The following is a 21661-nucleotide window of genomic DNA, read 5'->3' as shown; positions in this document are numbered from 1 at the left end:
TCATTATAGGAAGGATGTGGAAGCTTTAGAGACGGTGCAGAGGAGATTTACCAGGATGCTGCCTGGATTGGAGAGCATGTCTTATGAGGATAGGTTGAGTGAGCTGGGACTTTTCTCTTTGGAGAGAAGGAGGATGAGAGGTGACTTGATAGAGGTGTACAAGATGATAAGAGGCATAGATCGAGTGGACAGTCAGAGACTTTTTCCCAGGGCGACAATGGCTAACACAAGGGGACGTAATTTTAAGGTGATTGGAGGAAGATATAAAGGGGAGGTTAGGGGCAAGTTTTTTACACAGAGAGTGGTGGGTGCGTGGAACGCACTGCCAGCAGAGGTTGTGGGAGCAGATACATTAGGGACATTTAAGACACTCTTAGATAGACACATGAATGATAGAGAAATGGAGGGCTATGTGGGAGGGAAGGGTTTGATGGATCTTAGAGCAGGATAAAATGTCGACACAACATTGTGGGCCGAAGGGCCTGTACTGTGCTGTTAAGTTCTATGTTCTATGTCCTAGAATCTGAAATGCATGGCAGTTCAACAGAAAATAAAAACAGAGAATGCTGGAAGTGCTTAGCAGGTCAGGAAGCATCTGTGGAGAGAGAAACCAACTTTCAGCATGACGGAAGGTGTCCCTCCACAGATGCTTCCTGATCTGCTGAGTACTTCCAGCGTTCTCTGTTTTTAATTTCTGTTGAACTCCCATGCATTTCAGATTCTAGGAGTCCGGAACATGTGGGAGTAAGGAAAGCAGTGGGGGAATATGGTGAATCCTTTCTCCCACCCCACCGTCAAAGTATCCCAGTGCTTCCTAATTGAGACCATAATATCAAGTTACCTTACTCCACTTATTTGTTGACAGTTCCCACTCCGACCCCAGAATGTTACAGCCATTGGCAACTGGACAAGTACTGAAGGCTTTGGAACACGTATAGAAATTTAAGTATTATACCTTCCTGCTTCCCCTTAACCAATTCTCGGTCAGACCCATGGGGACAGTTATCATGCAGATACTTATATTTAATAATTGGGCTTTATTCCCTTCACTCTCCTGCAGCTGGAACCAGTTGGACACAAGCAAAATTACAACAATTTCACCTATGACAGAAACAAGCTGAAGTGTCCGAGCTCTGTAAGTACAGGGGCTTCAGATGGTGGCTTAATGTATTTTATTGGCAACTAGTCTGATTCACATGTAATATTTGCTCATGGCTGCTTTCTGGTCAGTGCAAAGTAGCACCATTAAGCACTCGTTATTGTGCCGGTTAAAAATCATATTGATCAGTTATTACCAAATATTTGCACCCTACGCATACGGGTAATTGAGAGAGTTCTGATTCCAATACAATTGTTAAGGAAATTAGATTTGTAAAGGGCAGGCACTTCTCCCTACACAAACAGACCACAGCTAAAGTATATAAATATTCCTTTGTTTTAACATCACACTCAAACTGAATGCTCCAGCCATTGCCTTCGGCGGGTAGTGGATTAAGTAACATTGCAAACTTATATATAGAATCAATTCCATTGCAAAGATACAAGTCATGTTATGTAATTACCCCAAACAGTTTTTTTTATATGCTCCCTCTAGGACTCACCTTACTTGTTCACGCGTAAAAACAGTGCAGAGGAACCAGAGGTCACACCTGGAAGTGAGGCGGAGCAGAGCATTTGGGCGGCTGTACTCATAGCCATAGCAGGGGTGATCGTAGGAGCAGTGCTTGTCCTGATCATGGCAAAGCTGAGATTCCCGAAATGCAGACAGCACGATGAGAATCCGCTGGAGCTGAATGGAATTAAACTATAAAACATGGATTACTGAGAGTTGCTGTGTTTCTATTTAACTGGTTCTTTGCAAGTACATATTACTACAGCAACAATTTCAGGCCTTCAATTTATCTACCTTGGGGTGTTCTCCAGGGTTCAGTTCTTGATGACTGTCACCCCAAAACCCTTTTGTGCACGTTAATATTGAAGCCATTACAAGCATGTCAGATCACCTTAGTGATCATTAGCATGTCAATTTGCCATCACTGGGAAAATGGCCTGGGCACTTCCTTAGCATGTTTGATATTCGCTTGGTGTCAGACACACATTTAACAATGTCATACAATATGCAGCGACCATCTTTGCCTTTACCAGCAGAAATTTGCTGTTAAAGGCGCAACCTACGACCTGCGTTTTTCACTCACAGGAGAACAAGGAGTAAATTTCCACCATCAAGAGAAGGAGTACTCCATTGAGGGAATCAAGGTTTTGCCCACAACCTCTTCCAAATTCATTTCTCTGTTCTCCAGTTTAGTCTGCAAGCATCACTGACAATAATCGCCGCATCACTGTGTTATGCACCTTGGTGCGGGAGGCTGTGATCACTGGTCCCCAATCACCCTATACCTCCCAGACAGAAACAGAACATAGAACATAGAACACTACAGCACAGTACAGGCCCTTCGGCCCACAATGTTGTGCCAACACTTTATCCTGTTCTAAGATCTATCTAACCCTTCCCTCCCGCATAGCCCCCTATTTTCCTATCATTCATGTGTCTACCTAAGAGTCTCTTAAATGTCCCTAATGTATCTGCCCCCACAACCTCTGCCGGCAGTACGTTCCATGCACCCACCACTCTCTGTGTAAAAAACTTACCCCTGACATCTCCCTTATACCTTCCTCCTTAAAATTATGTCCCCTTGTGTTAACCATTGTCGCCCTGGGAAAAAGTCTCTGACTGTCCACTCAATCTATGCCTCTTATCATCTTGTACTCCTGGACATCTTGTACATCTTGAAATTCTGGAAGAACTCAACCAGTCAAGCAGTATCTGTGGAAAGAGAAACCAGTCAATGTTTTGGGTCAGGGCCCTTCATCAGAACCTAAAATCATTAACTGGTTTTTCTTTCCACAGATGCTGGAAAGAGGAACCAGAGGTCACAGCTGAAAGTAAGGCAGAGCAGAGGATTTAGGTGGCTGTACTCATAGCAATAACTGGGGTGGTCGTAGGGGCAGTTTTGGATTTATTTCAGATTTCAGCATCTGCAGTTTTATTTGCAGCCCTTACCTTGCAGTAGCTTGGAGCTGGCACAGCACATGGGTGGACTGGGCTCTTCTGTCACACGAAGGTACCCAGACACACAGCAGAATCCACTCACCATGCATATCCCTTCACCCCCATGGCAGCCTTTCCTTCTGCTGTACTGTAACTCACCTGGAGCAAGTTCTTTCTGCTCTTACTTCCTGGTGGGCAATGACCTCAGCAGGCATCTCATGACAGGAACTGTATGGATAGAAATTTGTGAACATTGGTGAAAACCATTCAAATGAATTTTTAACTGGATTTTTCACCAATTTCCCATTTTTTCTAATTTGTGGGTCACCCAATTTGATGATAGCATTACACTCAGCATCACGGTAGTGTAACGGTTAGCGTAATGCTTTACAGCGCTAGCAACCCGGGTTCAATTCCGGCTGCTGTCTGTAAGGAGTTTGTACGTTCTCCCCGTGTCTGCATGGCTTTCCTCCGGGTGCTCCGTTTCCTCCCACATTCCAAAGACATACGGGTTAGGAAGTTGTGGGCATGCTACATTGGCACCAGAAGTGTGGCGACACTTGCGGGCTGCCCCCAGAACACTCTACACAAAAGATGCATTTCACTGTGTGTTTCGATGTACATGTGACTAATAGATACGGTATCTCATCATCTCATTTAGTGACGCAAAAGACATTGAACAATTTCTAGGCAATTACTTCATGTATTCTATCAACTAAGTTTGTCCTCTTTGAACTCCTGTTATATTTCCTTTCCCTTTAACTCCTACATTACATCAGTGCCTACTCTGCCATTGGTTGTAAAGCGGCTCAGCACCTGCTGAGACTGTGAAAGCTGCTACGCAATTGTAAATATCTCTTGCATTGTAAACTGACTCCTACTTAAAGTCAGTGAACAGCAGTAAAACTTATTCAGGTCCAATTTTGCCAAAGTTTTGACAATTTCAAACACTTCCACCTTATCACTTGTCCAAAAAATAGTCGATCACTCAAGCCTTGTTTGCTTATATTAACCAAAGGACATTAGCCATACCACTTCTAGTGACCACTAACCCTAGCTTGTAATAGATCAAGAGTGCCCCAAGTATTGTCTCAATAGGACTTACTCACGCGAACCCATGGGATTGAGGATGACTTACTCAGCCTCAACATCGATTTCTCAAACTTCCGGTAACCCCACCCCCTCTTTTTCTTCCTGCCCCCCCCATCCCAACTCTTTTGTCTTCCCGTATTCCTGTGACTCCCTTGCCCCGCCTTGATGACCTGCCCATCTCCTCTCCTCCCCTCCCCCATCCTTTATTCCATGGTCCACTGCCCTCTCCTACCGGATTCCTTCTTCTTCAGCCCTTGGCCTCTTCTACCTATCACCTCTCAGCTTATTACATCTTCCCTCCCTCCTCCACCCACCTACCTTCCCCCCTCACCTGGACTCACCTCTCACCTGAACTCACCTGTCCCCTGCCTGCGTGTGCTCCTCCCCCTCCCCCCACCTTCTTATTCTGGCTTCTGCCCTCTTCCTTTCCAGTCCCTGATGAAGGGTCTCTGCCCAAAAAGTCGACTGTTTATTTCCCTCCGTGGATGCTGCCTGACCTGCTGAGTTCCTCCAGCACTTTGTGTGTATTGCTCCAGATTCCAGCATCTGCAGAATTTCTTGTGTCTCTGACTTACTTCTTCTCGGGTTTTGTGGGTCTGAGGTGGCTGATGAACCACCAGACTCTTCCAATGATGGGACAGGAGGTGCCTGACGGGACAGATGGGTAGATGTCAGTTTGTGAGATGGTAGTGTTCCTTCTGCCGCCTATTCTGGGCCTCTCTATGCTCTCAATGCACAGTCTCCAGGTTCTCATTACCATCTCAATGCTCCTTATCCACCTTCTGCAGTCACAGGCCAGAGTTTGCCAGGAGTCAGTAGCGATGTTGCAAATTCCCCAGTGCTTTAACCCTTGAATCTTTCAGTCTATCCACATAGTAATTTCTTCCTGTGACATAGCTCAGAATAGTGTGAAGGTAACCCTTCTGGAGTTACGCAAGTATCCCTGCAGGGACACAGAAATGGCATAACATCATGTTCAGCAGTGAGGGGTTTGTGCCACATCCACTGCTACAATTTCATGCAGGTTAAAGATTGAAAACTCCACGCAGAATGGGCTAAGGTGCTTCCTGTAAGGACTCCACCCCATTCTCTCTGCTCTGCCCTCTTCGCCATATCTGCCTCGTTGAGAAGACTTTCCACACTGATACGTATAAGGCATCTTCCATTTTCCTTAACCTCCCACATTGCTCTGACGATGTCCAATGTAAGCTCAAGAAGCAGCAGCTCATCTGCTTGGGCACATTACTACATTTGGGACTCAATATTGAATTTAACTATTTCAAGCAACTCCTTCTTTGCTTTTCTTTTCTTGGCAGACGAGGCTGAACCTTTCTATTTCAATTTGTTTCTTTTTTTTCTCTTTTCTATCTCGAACTGTTGGCTTTGAGAGTAATTGTTAACCCCTCGCCCTCTCTGCAACATAAAACCTGTGGGCGACACAGTAGCGTAGCAGTTAGCGTAACGCTATTACAGCGCCAGCAACCCGGGTTCAATTCCCGCCATTGTCTGTAAGGAGTTTGTACGTTCTCCCCGTGTCCGTGTGGGTTTCCTCCCACATTCCAAAGACGTACGGGTTAGGAAGTTGTGGGCGTGCTATTGGCGCCGGAAGTGTGGCGACACTTGCGGGCTGCCCCCCAGCACATTCTCAGTAACGCAAAAAGACACATTTCACTGTGTGTTTCGATGTACATGTGACTAATAAAGAAATGTCCATATCTATCTATCTTCTCACTCTCCATTTCTGATGAAGGACCCTTGACCCAGAACTCTGACAATGTTTCTATCCCTCCTGATTAAAGGGGGGTCTGTTAAAGGTATACAAAACTCTGAGAGGCACAGATAGGGCAGATAGTGAGGACCTTTTGCCCACAAAGGAGATGCCTACAACCAGAGGGCACGGGTGTAAAGTGAGGTAAGAGAACAGGAATGGATCGCAGGAAAATCTTTTCACCCGGAGGGCAGTTGTAACCCGGAACTCACTGCCTGTGGGAGCGGGTACACTCATGATGTTTAAAAAGTATCTGGATGAGCACTTGAATCACCAGAGCTTAGTAGACTATGGACCAAGTACTGGTAAATGCGATGAGTATAGATGGGTACTTCATGGTCAGTATGGACACGTTGGGCTGAAGGGCCTATTTCTGTGTTGTATAAGTCTATGATTCTATGAATCTCCAGTGCTGATTGACCTGCTGAGAGCTTCCAGCATCTTCTATTTTTGTTTTAAAGTTTTTGTTTAACTCATTCAAGGGGTGTGGACTTCGCAGGCTGAGCCAGCATTTAATTGCCCATCCCTAATTGTCCTTGAGAAGGTGGTGGGGAGCTGCCTTCTTGAACTATTGCAGGAGTGGTTGGTATCAACATTGAGGTGTTGGTAAATCTACAATGTTGTTAGGGAGAGAGTTCTAGGACTTTAACCCACCGATGGTGAAGGGACTGCAATATAATTCCGGGTCAGGATGGTGTGTGGCTCGGAGGACAACTTCCCAGTGGTGGTGTTCCCCAGGCTTTTGCTGCCCTTGACCTTGCTGGTAGAGGCAGTGGGTTTGGAAGATGCTGTCTACGTAGTCTTGGTGAGTTGCTGCAGTGCATCCTGTAGATGGTACAAACTACTGCCACCGTGCATCAGTGGTGGAGTGAGTGAATGGCCGTAGATGAGGCGCCTCATCAAGCGGGCTGCTATGTCCTGTGTGGTGTCGAGCCTCTTGAGTGTTGAAGCTGCACTCATCCAGGCCAGTGGGGAGTGTTCCCTCACACTCCTGACTTGAGCCTTGTAGATGATAGACAAGCTTTGAGGAGCTAGGAGGTGAGTTATTCGCCACAGGGTTTACAGCCTCTGACCTGTTCTTGAAGACATCTTGTGTATATAGAACCAAAGAACCATAGAAAAATACAACACAATGCTCATAGGTCCTATCTCTTAGAATCCTTTCCAACAGCTTGCCCACCACAGACGTAAGGCTCACTGGTCTGTAATTCCCTGGATTATCCCTACGACCTTTTTTGAATAAGGGGACAACATTTGCACCCTCCAATCCTCTGGTACCATTCCCATGGACAAGAAGGACTCAAAGATTCTAGCCAACGGCTCAGCAATCTCCTCCCTCACCTCGCGGAGCAGCCTGGGGAATATTCTGTCAGGCCCCGGGGACCTATCAGTCCTAATATTTTCTAACAGCTCCAACACATCCTCTCTCTTGATAGCTACATGGTCCAGAACATTAACCTTACCAACACTGTTCTCAGCATCATCAAGGCCTCTCTCTTTGGTGAATACTGAAGAGAAGTATCCATTGAGAATCTCACCCACTTCCACAGCTTCCAAGCACATCTTCCCACCTTTGTCTCTAATAGGTCCTACCTTTACTCTCGTCATCCTTCTGCTCTTCACATATGAGTAAAAAGCCTTGGGATTCTCCTTAACCCTACTCACCAAAGCCTTTTCATGTCCCCTTCTTGCTCTCCTCAGCCCCTTCTTAAGTTCCCTCCTTTCTACCCTATATTCCTCATGAGCCCTGTCTGATCCTTGCTGCTTTACACCTTATGTATGCTGCCTTCTTCTTCCTAACTAGTTGTTCCACCTCTCTTGTCACCCATGGTTCCTTCACCTTGCTATTCTTTCTCTGCGTCACCGGGACAAATTTATCCCTAACATCCTGCAAGAGATCCCTGAACAACAACCACATCTGCATAGTACACTTCCCTTCAAAAATGTCATCCCAATTTACACTCTAGCCTTATAGCCTCATAATTTGCCCTTCCCCAATTAAGTATCTTCCCGTCCTCTCTGCTCCTATCCTTGTCCATAACAATGCTAAAGGTTAGGGAGCAGTGGTCACTGTCCGCCAAATGCTCACCCAACGAGATATCTGTCACCTGACCCGGTTCATTACCTAATACTAGATTTAATATGGCATTCCCTCTAGTTGGCCTGTCAACATACTGTATATGGCTACCCCAGTTCAATGGCAAACCCCAGGATATTGATAGTGGGGGATTCAGTGATGGTAATGCCACTAAATATCATGGATTTTCTCTTGTTGGATATTGCCATTGCCTGGCACTTGAGTGGCCCAAATGCTACTTGTCAGCTATCAGCCAAGGCTTGGATGCTCTCCAGGTCTTTCTGCATTTGGATGGTGACTGCTTCATTGTCCAAGGAGTCGTGAATGTTGTTGCATTGTGCAATCATCAGCGAACATCGCTACCTCTGACCTTACGAAGGTCAATGATGAAGCAGCCGAAAGTTCAGTAAAAATAAATCCACAACATGGGCCTTCCCCAAATAACCAAATACCCTCGATATTCTTGCCAAGCACCCAGCTGCAATATCCTAGGGGCTACTGATGACCAGAAACATAAATACTGTGGCCATAAGGGCAGATCAAATTCAGTCAGGAGTTGGCTCACTTCCTCACGCCCCAAAGACTTTCCACCATCTACAAAGCAAATGTAATGGAATGCACTCCATTTGCCTAACAACTTATGCATTTAAGGTGAGAAGGGGTAGGTTCAGAACAGACGTGAGGGGTATGTTTTTTATTCAGAACAGTGGATGCCTGGAATGCGTTGCCTGATAGGGTGGTGGAGGCAAATTCATTTAAGACGGGCTTGGATGGGCACATGAATGAGAGGAAAATAGAGGGATATGGGGATTCTGTAGGTAGGAGGGATTAGTTATGTCGGCACAGACAATGTGGGCCGAAGGGCCTGACTGAGCTGTACTGTTCTATTTTCTATGTAACTCAATAGAAGCTCAACATCATCCAGGACAAAGCAGCCTGCTAGACTGGCACTCCATCCACTACCCTAAACACTCATTCCCTCCAACACCTGCACACCCTGACAGCAGTGTGAACCATCTTCAAAATGTGGTGCAGTTACTTACCCAGGCTACTCTGGTAGCACCTCCCAAACCTGTGACCTCAGGCAGCAAGGAGGACAAGGGCAGCAGATGCAAGAGAGTACCACCGTCTGCACAATCCCCTCTAACTCACACGGCGTCCTGAGTTGGAAATGTATCACCGTTCGTTTGTCATCAGCTAAATCCTGTCACTGCTTACCCAACAGCAGCAGGGGGGTCCCGTCACCACAGGGTTTGCAACTGTTCAAGAAAGATCAGCACTTCCCCAGTAGAAATGAAAAGAACAATTAAAACTGAACCTTTATTCTGCAGGAGAAGGAATGAAAAGTTAGTGGCCATCAGGTGGAGCTGTTTGCCAAGACCACGGTTGTCAGCCTACAGAAACCAGTCCGACTGACTGAAATGAAAACAGCAGCAAGATCCCTGTTCCTGCAAGGATACTTGTGTAATTCCAGAAGGGTTACCTTCACACTATTCTGAGCTATGTCACAGGAAAAAATTACTATGTGGATAGACTGAAAGATTCAAAGGTTAAAGCATTACACGGCAGATACATTAGGGACATTTAAGAGATTCTTAGATAGACACATGAATGATAGAAAAATAGGGGGCTATGTGGGAGGGAAGGGTTAGATAGATCTTAGAGCAGGATAAAATGTCGGCACAACATTGTGGGCTGAAGGGCCTGTACTGTGCTGTAGTGTCCTATGTTCTATGTTCATTGGAGAATTTGCAACATCGCTACTGACTCCTGGCAATCTCTGGCCTGTGACTGCAGAAGGTGGATAAGGAGCATTGAGATGGTAATGAGAACCTGGAGACTGTGCATTGAGAGCATAGAGAGGCCTAGAATATGCGGCAGAAGGAACACTACCATCTCACAAACTGACATCTACCCATCTGTCCCGTCAGGCACTTCCTGTCCCATCGTTGGAAGAGTCTGGTGGTTCATCAGCCACCTCAGACCCACAAAACCCGAGAGGAAGTAAGTCAGAGACACAAAAAATTCTGCAGATGCTGGAATCTGGAGCAATACACAAGAAGTGCTGGAGGAACTCAGCGGGTCAGGCAGCATCCATGGAGGGAAATAAACAGTCGGCATTTCGGGTCGAAAGCCTTCATCAGGACTGGAAAAGAAGAGGGCAGAAGCCAGAATAAGAAGGTGGGGGGAGGGAGAGGAGCACACGCAGGCAGGGGCCAGGTGAGTGCCACGTGGCTGTGGAAGCGAGTGTGTGTAAGCACGTGGTCGAAGAGCTGGAGAGCAGCAGAGATCACAGAGGTGGAGCAGCGAGAGAGGGTCTCACAGAACACCCGTCAAAGAGAGGAGGACAACTACTTCAAGGTAGGCATACCTGGAAGAGACTTCGCTAAGTCAAGCAAGCCCAACAGTTCTGGTGACAGGTCATTGACCAGAAACATTGGCCCCAATATTTACCCAGGAACAAGCCTGGACCAAAGGAAAGAAGTTGTAGTTAGCTATAGCTAGAAATTTTGAATTGAAAGTTCAACATAGATTTAACTCAGTTTTCCCCCCGATGGCCAGATTGATTATTGGGCCGGATAGATTGTGGTACAAGGCCACACCTGCAAACTAAGTGTTACTGGGTAGTTTGTTGAGCTTGGAGGGAACGGTCCCATAAGCAGTGCTTTAAAGGCACTCAGCAGGTCAGGCAGCATCTATGGAGGGAAATGGACAGTCAATGTTTCAGTTGAGACCCATCATCTGGACTGATCCAGACTAAGTCTGGACCTTCGGTTCCAGACATTCAGAAGGCTATCAGGAATGCCAAGAGGAAATACCAATTCAAAGTAGAGTTCCTGACCAGCTGCCAGTTATGGCAGGGCTTACAAGCCATAACAGGCTACAAGACGAAATCGGAGAGCGCATCCCTTCCTGATGAACTTAACGCATTCTATGTGCATTTTGAACAAAAGGGAAGTGGATTGTCACCACCCACCAATGCAGCTGAACCTGTGATCACAGTGGAGGACGTAAGATCAGTCTTCCAGAGAGTGAACACAAGGAAGGCACCTGGCCCAGATGGTGTCCCGGGCCGCGTGCTCAGATCTTGTGCTGATCAGCTGGCAGAAGTATTTGCGGACATATTCAACCTCTCCTTGCTTCAATCTCAGGTTCCCACCTGTTTTAAGAAGACCACTTTCATCCCGGTACCAAAGAAAAGCAAGGTAACATGCCTCAATAACTACCAACCAGTGGCTCTGACATCCACCACCATGAAGTGCTTTGAGAGGTTGGTCATGGCACGCATCAACTCCAGCCTCCCAGACAACCTGGACCCACTGCAATTCGCCTATCGGCGAAACAGGTCTACAGCAGATGCCATCTCCCTGGCCCTACACACTCAGCTCTGGAGCATCTAGACAGTAAGACACATACGTCTATTGTTCATTGACTACAGCTCTGCCTTCAATACAATAATACCAAGCAAGCTTGTCACTAAACTCCGAGACCTAGGACTCAACACCTCCCTCTGTAACTGCATCCTTGACTTTCTAACAAACAGACCGCAATCAGTGAGGATAAGCAGCAATTCCTCCGGCACGATTATTCTCAACACTGGTGCCCCACAAGGCTGCGTCCTCAGCCCTCTACCCTACTCCCTATACACTCATGACTGTGTGACCAGATTCTGCCCTAACTCCATCTACAAGTCTGCAGATGATACCACCGTTGTAGGCCGTATCTCAAACAGCGATGAGTCGGAGTACAGGAAGGAGATAGAGAGCTTAGTGACATGGTGGCATGACAACAACCTTTCCCTCAATATCAACAAAACAAAAGAGCTGGTCATTGACTTCAGGAAAGGGGGTGGTGTACATGCACCTGTCTACATCAATGGTGCTGATATCAAGAGGGTTGACAGCTTCAAGTTCCTGGGTGTGAACATCACCAACAGCCTGTCCTGGTCAAATCACGTAGAAGCCACAGCCAAGAAAGCCCACCAGCGCCTCTACTTCCTCAGGAGGCTAAAGAAATTTGGTTTGTTCTCTTTGACTCTCACCAACTTTTACCGATGCACCATAGGAAGAATCCTATCTGGATGTATCACGGCTTGGTACGGCAACTGCTCTGCCCAGGACCGCAAGAAGCTGCAGAGAGTTGTGGACACAGCCCAGCGCATCACGGACACCAGCCTCCCCTCCTTGGACTCTGTCTTTACCTCTCATTGTCTTGGCGTAGCAGCCAGCATCATCAAAGACCCCACCGACCCAGGTCATTCTCTCTTCTCTCCTCTTCCATCAGGTAGAAGATACAGGTGCCTGATGGCACGTACCAGCAGACTTAAGGACAGCTTCTACCCCACTGTGATAAGACTATTGAATGGTTCCCTTATACAATGTGATGGACTATGACCTCACGATCTACCTTGTTGTGACCTTGCACCTTATTGCACTGCACTTTCTCTGTAGCTGTGACACTTTACTCTGTACTGTTATTGTTTTTACCTGTACTACATCAATGCACTTTGTACTAACTCAATGTAACTGAACTGTGTAATAAATTGACCTGTACGATTGGTTTGTAAGACAAGTTTTTCACTGTACCTCAGTACAAGTGACAATAATAAACCAATACCAATACCAATAAGTGCAGATCAAGGGTCTCAACTCAAAATGCCGACTGTCTGTTTCCCTCCACAGATGCTGCCTGACCCGTTGACTTCCTCCAGCCATTTGTTTTTTTTTGCTCCAGATTCCAGCATCTGTGGTCTCTTGTGTTTCCTTTAAAGGCACTGATGGACCCTATCTTCCTTGCTTCTCTTACTTACCTGGTTCCTCTGATACAATGTAGGTTCCTTAAAAAGTCTTACCAACTAACATTATGATTATAGCATTGAAATAGCCCAAGCAGATTGATGTTTATAAAATAAAAGCAGAAAATGCTGGAAATACTCAGCAGGTCAGGCAGCATCTGTGGCAAGTGAAATAGAGTTAATGTTTCAGGTCGAAGTCCCTTTGTCAGAACTGGAAAGAAAAGGAAGAGAAAACAGTTGGTATCAAGTTGCAGAGGAGGAGGGCGAGGGTAGGGTAGGACAAATGGAATATCTGTGAGAGGGTGAGGCCAGGGTTGTCCTGGGAATAACTGTATACAGGGTCGAGAGAGAGAGAGAGAGAGAGAGAGAATATATATATATATATATATTTATATATATGAGGACAGCTAAAGAGTGAGAACACAAACATAGGAATGTCAAAATTGTGAAATTCAGGGCTTTGGGGGGAAATAGAGGGTGATTATATTTTGTGTGTGTTAGGTGTTGCCAATGGCAGGGCTGTGGGTAATGTCCAGCAGGTCAGACTGTAGCAATACCAATGGAGGGGGAAAAATTGAGCCCATGTCAACAATGTCGACTATTGAACAGTTCCCTCATATGATGAGATGGACTCTTGACCTCACAATCTACCTTATTATGACCTAGCACCTTATTGTCCACCTGAAATGCACTTTCCTGTAGCTGTGACACTTTACTCTGTATTCTGTTAATGTTTTTACCCTGTACTACCTCAATGCACTGTGTAATGAATTGATCTGTACAAATGGTATGCAAGACAAGTTTTTCACTGTACCTCAGTACAAGTGACAATAATGAACCAATACCAATTGCATGACCTGCGGCAGTACAGGTCAGCTCTGATGCTGACAAAGAAATTAAGTTACCTGTAGTTGCACGATTTAATCTTGAGTCTGGAAGGCTGCAACATGCCCAGATGGAAGATGAGGTGCTGTGCCTCAAGCTTACATTCTCATTAAAACAGGCAGGTCAGTGATAGGTTCTGGTGTGCATGCCCCATGTGACCTCCTACCAACACCTCACCCTATGGCCATATCCTTCTGATCCTTAATAAACATAGAAACTGCTGGACATACTCAGCAGGCCGGGCAGCATTTGTGAAAGGGGAAACAGTTCTGATGGGAGGATGATTGACCTGAAACTTTAACTCTTTTTCTCTCTTCGTAGATGCTGCATAACCTGTTGTTTCCAGCACTTTGATTTTATTTCAGATTTCCAGCATCTACGTTTTGGTTTTGCTTTCCTTTCAATCCTTTCTCCCTCATGTGTTTATCCATCTACTCTCTGATTATGAAAGCAAACTTGTTGTGGCGGTGGCGATTTGAATTCGATGCTGTCAGATTACAAAACTATCATGTGAACATAAGCCGCACCATACACGGCAGATCTGTGATGTGGGATCTGGAATATTGACAGGATTCAGATGTTCCTGGGATACGTTTGACTCTAGGTTAGTGGAAGGGAAAGAACAGAAACTGATCTACATTGTGCTCAGGCTCCGAAATAAACTAACATTTACATTTATTTATCCACAATGCCATCGTTTAATGCTGCTGATATAAAACTGAGCTTGCTCCGTTCACAACACTGTTGATTTACCTGTCACATGCAGTGATCAGCTTACCCTGCACTTGAGGCAGTTCCTCAGAGAGATGACCCGCAAGCAGTTGTACACGATGGGTAATGAGAAAGATGTGCAAGATTCTGAGAAGGATCGGCAAGATGGATGCTGGAGGTCAGAGGATTCTGGAAATAGGGGATATGGGCTTAGGATAAGGAATCGGCAAAGCAAGACTGGGATGAGGAGAGGGTCTTCAATTCTTTACCTCAGAGGCCGTGGATTCCCAGTTGTTGCATCTTCAAGGCTGGGAAAGATCTGGATTTAATTCAATGCTGGAACAAGCTCGAGAGGCCAAACGGTTTCCTCCTGCTCCCATTTCCCATGTATCTGACAGACGCACCTTAGGTCGCAAAATGACCACCACCGTCCCCCCCCCTTCCCCTCCCACAGAAGGAGGAGCAAAGACTACCAGTGCTGCAGGGATACAAACCTACTGCATCTTCCCCACTGGTCATCTCCCTGGTCAGCTGAAAGCTGCCTGAGCCCTGAACTGATAGAAAGTCTGTAATTCACTCCAAACCTATTGTTCCATATCAAGAGATTGGGGGTAAATGAGACACTGATCAGCTATAATTTCGTTGAAGGGCAGACTAGGCTTGACAGGCTGAATGGCCTCCTCTTCTCCATCCATTCCATGACCCTCTGAATGTAAAAACATCACAATAACGGTAGAGCATACGGTGGGTCCACTGCTCCCTGTAGACCCTCTTACAGCAGTGTATTTTCTCACATTCACTACAATTCAGCTCTTTTCCACACAATTTCAGCTATACCTGGCCATGTGGAGCAGAAAGGCCTCAAAGAGCAGAAATGAGCAGAGGCTGTGTGAATATTTATAATTGCAATGATTCCCAGCCTGGAAAATTGAGGGGATTTTTTTGCACTTACAATAAGCAAAGTTAAGAATATGCCTTTCTTATGAATAATTGAGCTGATGGGAGTTCCATTATATCCTAGAGCTTCAGGAGCTTGGTATTTTGTTGCTTTCAAAGAAGACAAATGGAAATTGCATTATGAAAAATAAAGTTTGAGATTTTTTTGAAAAGTTGTTACATTGTATATCACAAATACACATGACAGGTTATTTCATTCCATATTTTATTTAATGTCACAGAAATACATAATATGACATGACACATTATTGCACTATTTATTTTCTGTAGTGCCACACATAGATGTAAAATGATGATATAGAACATATATGGAATGAGATGCCAGAAGAAGTGGTTAAGGCAGGTACAGTAGTATCATTTAAGAGGCACTTGGATAGGCACTTGGATTGGATATGGGCAGGAAATTGGGACTAGCTGGGTGGGCACTGTGGTCGGCATGGACTGGTTGGGCCAAAGGGCCTGTTTCCTTGCTGTATTGTCTATGACTTCATCAATCCATCTTCCATTCTGTGTCATAGAGTCACAGAGAGATACGGCACAGAAACAGGTCCTTCTGCTCATTAAGTCTCAGAGGGTGACGGTCACAGAGTCATACATAGAAACAGGTTATTCGCACCTCCACGTCCATGCCAACCTTATTGCTCATCAACACTAATCCCATTTGTCTGCATTAGGACCATATCCTTCTATGTCTACTGAAGTACCTGTCTAAATGGCTCCTCAACATCATGATTGTATCTGATTCCAGCATGTCCTCTAGCAGCACGTTCCAGATACCCACCACTCTCCATATAACAATTCCCCCCCTCAAATCCCCTTTAAAACTCCTTCCTCTCACCTTCACCCTACGCTCTCTTGTTTTTGATACCTCTACTACGGGAAAAAAGATTCTGATTATCTACCCGATCTATGTCGCTTATAATTTTCCATGCCTCTGTCAGCCTCCTTTGCTCCAGAGAAAACAAATCCAGTCTATCCAACCTCTTCCTCTAACTAAGGTCCTCCAATCCAGGTAGAATCCTGATGAACTTCCTCTGCACTCTCTCCAGCACAACCACGTCATTTCTAAATGCACTCTCTCCAGCACAACCACGTCATTTCTAAAGTGGTGATCAGAACTGTACACATACTCCAACCAGTTTTGTAAAGTTGCAATACAACATCCAAATCTTATATTCTGTGCCCTGACCTATGAAGGCAAGAATGCCACACGCCTCCTTCACCACCCTATCTACCTTGCTGCCACACTTTCAGGACACTATGGACTTGAACACCAAGGTCCCTCTGTTCATCAACATTCCTTAGTGCCCTACCATTTACTGTATATGTCCTACACTTATCTGACTTCCCAAAATGCATCACACTCGCCAGGATTAAACTCCATCTGCCAACCCTCTGCCCAACTTTCCATCTGATCTATATCCTGCTGTAGCCTTGGACAACCCACCTTGCTATCCACCAAACCATCAATTTTCATGTCTTCCATAAACTTACTAACCATACCTGTTACATTCACATCCAGGCTGATCATTTATATTACAAGCAACAAGAGTCCCTACCCTGATCCCTGCAGTACATCACTGGTTAGACTTCCAATCAGAAAATCATCGTTCCACCAACACCCTCTGCCTTCCATCACCAAGCCAATTTTGGATCAAATTAGCCAGCTCACCTTGGGTCCCACATGTATTAACCTCCTGCACCAGCCTACCACGCAGGACTTTGTCAAATGCCTTACTAAAGTCCATATAGGCTTTGCCTATTGCCTTTCCTTCATCAATTTTCAATGTGTGCTAATCAAGAAGCACATATTTACACCAATCCTACTCTGACCTACTTTATTCTTCCCACATTCCCATCAACTCCTCCAAATTCTACTCCTCACCTGTACACCGGGGACAATTTACAGCGGCCAATTAACCTACCAATCCACACATTGTTGTGATGTGGGAGGAAACCCACACGTTCACAGGGAGAATATACAAAACTGGTAAATTGGTAAGTTGGTTTATTATTGTCACACCTACTGAGATACAGTGAAAAACTTGTTTTGCATGCCATCCATAAAGATCATTTCATTACATCAGGGCATTGAGGTGGTATAAGGGAAAACAATAACAGAATGCAGAATAAAGTGTCACAGTTACAGAGAAAGTGCAGTGCAGGCAGACAATAAGATGCAAGGTCATAACCAGTTAGATTGTGAGGTCAAGAATCCATCTTATCACACTAGGGGAACTCCACACAGACAGCACCAAGGTCAGTATTGAACCTGTGTTTGCAAAGTTGTGAGGCAGTGGCTCTACTATGGTGTTATGGTGTGGTGCATTGCAGATACACAGAATGTGATACATTTTTCCATTCTGCTTTGTCCCAGATGTTAATATTCTGAGTTGATGATCCAATGTGACTTTCTCCCGTCATCCCCACCATCACAGAAGCCAGTCATCAGCTAACTTGATTCACTTCATCTGATATCAAGAAATAGCCAAGAGCAATTGAACCAACAAAGGTTCAAGAACATACGACATCCCAGCTGTAGTACTGTGGACCTGTATTCCAGAACTTGCTTGGCCTCTACGCAGTGCCCAATATGGTTACAACATTGGCATCTATTGACCATGTGGAAAGTTACCCAGTCATGTCCTGTTCACAGAATTGCAGGGATGGTGTGAATGTGACTGTGTCTATGTCACGACAGCATTTCACTCTGGCATCAAGGTATCTTGGTAAAACTGAGGTCAGTGGGCATCAAAGGAAAACACTCCAGTCCTTGGAGTCATATCTTGCAAAAAGGAAGATGGTTGTGGTTGTTGGAGGCCAATCATTCCAACCCCAGAACGTCACTGCAGGAATCCCTTACGGCACTGTCCTGGGCCCAACCATCTTCAGATGTTTCATCATTAACCTTCCTTCCATCATATCAGAACTGGGAATGTTCTGAAACAGTTGCACGATATTCAATTCCTTTCACAACTCCTCAGTAAGTGAAGCAGCCTACGCCGGCATGACATAAAATTGCACAACATTCAGGCATGGATTGGTACGTGGCAGGTAACATCTGCATCACAAGTGCCAGGCAATGATAGCTCCAACACCTTACCACCAACCCTTGACATTCAACAGCATCATCAATGCCAAGTGTCCCACCATCAATATCCTGGAGGTCACCATTTGTACAGAAACTTAATTGGACTGGCTGCATTAATATCACAGTTACAAGAGTCAGTGAGATGCTGGCTACCCCGTAGTGAATGACTCACCATCTACAAGTCACAAGGTCGTGAGGGAACACTGTCCACTTGCCTTGATAAGTGCAGCTCCAACCACTCTCAAGAAGCTCAACACCACCCAGTGGCCCATTTGATTGACAACCCATCCAGCACGCCAAGATCACAAGATCACAGGACAAAGGAGCAGAAGTAGGCCATTCAGCCCATCGAGTCTGCTCCATGAGCTAAACTAAACTATTCCTATCTAGCCCCAATTTCCGGCCTTATCCCCATATCCCTTGATACCTTAACTAATTAGATACCTATCAATCTCTCCTTAAACGCCCCCAATGATCGTGCCTCCACAGCTGTATGTGGCAAAGAATTCCATAAATTTACTACCCTCTGGCTAAAGAAGTATCTTCTCATTTCTGTTTTAAACCGGTACCCTCTAATTCTAAGACTGTGCCCTCTAGTCAAACATTCATTCTCTCCACTACCGGTGCACAGTGAGTATAGTTCACAAAATGCACTGCAGTTACTCACCCTGGCTACACCAACAGCACCTCCCAAAACCTGTGACCTCTAACACCAAGAAGTACAAGGACAGTAGATGCATGGGAACGTCACCACAAGCAGGTCCCCCACCATCCTGATTTGGAAGCATATAGTCAGTCCTTCGTCATCGTCGAGTCTAAATCCTGGAACTCCCTCTCCAGCACCACTGTGGAAGCACCTTCACCTAAGGGACTGCAATGGTTCAAGAAGGCAGTTCACCACCACCTTCTTAAGGGAAATTGGTGGTGGGTAATAGATGCTGGCCTTGCTGTTGATGCATAGATCCCATAAAATAAATAATAAAATAAAACATAACGTTACATTATTCTGAAGAAACAAAAGACTGTAGATGCTGGAATCTGGATGAAAAACACTAGGAGTCTGGGGGAACTCAGCAGGCCAGGCAGCATCCGTGGAGAAAAGCAGGCGGTCAACGTGTCGGATCAGGACCCTTCTTCAGGACTGAAGATAGAAAAAGGGGAAGCCCAATATATAGGAGGGAAAAGCAGGGCAGTGATAGGTGGACAAAAGAGGGGAGGCTGGGTGGGCACAGGGTGGTGATAGGTAGATGCAGGTAAGAGACAGTGATAGGCAGGTGTGGGGGAGGAGGGGAGAGCAGATCCACTGGGGGATGGGTCAAAGGTAAGGAGAGAGAGGGAAAAAAAAGGGGTAGAAAAAAGAGGTATAGGCTAGGAAAGGGTAGAAGAGGAGAAGCATAGTTGGGGTGGGGAAGGGGTGTGGGGATTACTTAATTCAATGTTCTGTATTGTTTGTGTGTTTTTTAAAATTTAATCGTTCATGGCATGTGGCAAGGCTGGCATTTATTACCTATCCCTAACTGTCCCTGAACAGGTGAGGTAATTAAGAGTCATCCCCATGTAAACATGACGTGACATTATTCCACTCTATGTTGCATGTTGTGTCGCATGTAATCAAAGCCTATCTCGTGCATTTTTGATTTATTCATGAGATTTGGACATTGTTGACAAGGCTGATTGCCCATTGGTTTGTTGGGCCATAGAGAGGGCAGTTCAGAGGGTGGAGTCAGGCACGAGCCAGACCAGGTAAGGATGGAAGGACATTAATGGGTTTTTATAACAACTTGTAGTTTCATAGTCACCAACTTTTCAATTCCAAATTCACACAGGAGTTTGTTCTTAAATTCCCCAGCTGCCCTAGAGGGATTTGCAATGAACTCGAAGAGTTCCCTCAGCATTACTGGAAGAAGATCTGGGGAGCTTCTCTGGATCCCATTGGATATGATGGCACAATGACAGGGTAGATACCGGACTAGCATTCAGGGAAGGAAAGTTGCCCCCTTTACCCTGGGTATATGTGACTGCAGACCTGCAACAAAGGGGTTGACTTTCAGATGTCCTCCAAAAGGGCCTAGCTAGTCACTTAGTTGAAGAGAAATTAGGAACAGGCAGTTAATGCTGAACTGCCAGGAATACTTGCAAAAAAACAAATAAGTACAGTCAACAACTGAATGATATGTGATCATTTATTTCATCATACTTCATTAGAGTAGTGACCATCCTCTGAATGCACTTATCAGCCATGAAGCACTTTGGCAGCATAAATTCAAGTTCTTTATAACAATATATATTTTCAAACTTTTGCCAGCTAAACTGATTCGACTGAGAGATAAATTCCGTTCCAGCTAGTGAAGATATCACTGAATCGCACAAATTAGTGCAGCAATCTGTAACTGCCCAAACGAGAGGGTATAAATAATGCACAATGAATGCTTTCCTGTAATTTGTGATAGAAGGCAACCTAATAATACTTCCATGAAGTTGTTGGTCACACTCCACTACTTGTAATAAGACACCTGAAGCCACAATGGGTTCAGCCACTAACATCAATGCTAATATATATTGTATTGGAAAGTCACTCTTCTGCTTCCATGCTCTGAAGGTTGATGGATGTCAACTGGTAAATGTAATAATGTTGTCACTTAGGAGATTATGGCATTATCTTAATTTTGAATCCATTGTCAAGGATTAAGTAAAATATATCCACTGTATTGCAAAGTTAAAAAGTTGGCTCTATTTTTAATGTCAATGAATAAATCACTAGTTTTGACCTTCTGAGAGATGCCCCTTCAGTCATGAAGCCCAATTACATATTCTATTGTTCCAAGTATTTTTATTAGCAAACCAGTTCTAAGGCTTTGGCTGTGTTCCCATTGTGATGCAGCTTTTGTTTTTATGTTCTTCAGTAGGGCTTGTGAAGATGTATGCATGTGGGTGTGTAAATTTGTGAGCATGCCAGTGTATGAGGGTAACATCCAAACAAAACAGCACAACCTATCACAAAATGTGCATGAGTTACAGAATCACAGAACAAAGTTCACCTTAATCATCCATTAGCAAATATCAGGGGCATACACAAGCAATTTACAGTGTGCGGCTCACTTGATCACAACATGACATTACTAAGAGTGGGACTTCCATTATTCATCATGCAATACAGCAGGATGACAGCGTTGATGCCAACAACATTACAAACTTTTCCCACCGTGGGTGCTGGGAGAAATCAGTTGGGGTTGGAA

At 45.1% G+C, this 21661-nt stretch overlaps 1 protein-coding gene across 1 annotated transcript in view; it reads left to right on the top strand.

The window, feature by feature from the left end:
* The window catches only part of plb1 (phospholipase B1), a 141697-nt gene extending 139887 nt beyond the window's left edge, over positions 1–1810 (top strand). Inside the window, exons 53-54 of the mRNA XM_052025451.1 lie at positions 1061–1135; positions 1595–1810. Coding sequence (XP_051881411.1) covers positions 1061–1135; positions 1595–1810 — 291 coding nt within the window. The remainder of the gene's footprint in view (positions 1–1060; positions 1136–1594) is intronic.
* The last annotated feature ends 19851 nt before the right edge of the window (positions 1811–21661 follow it).

Source organism: Pristis pectinata, chromosome 10 (assembly GCF_009764475.1).
Source record: "Pristis pectinata isolate sPriPec2 chromosome 10, sPriPec2.1.pri, whole genome shotgun sequence".
NCBI classification, from domain to species: Eukaryota; Metazoa; Chordata; class Chondrichthyes; order Rhinopristiformes; family Pristidae; genus Pristis; species Pristis pectinata.
This window is presented reverse-complemented; position numbering and strand designations above follow the sequence as displayed.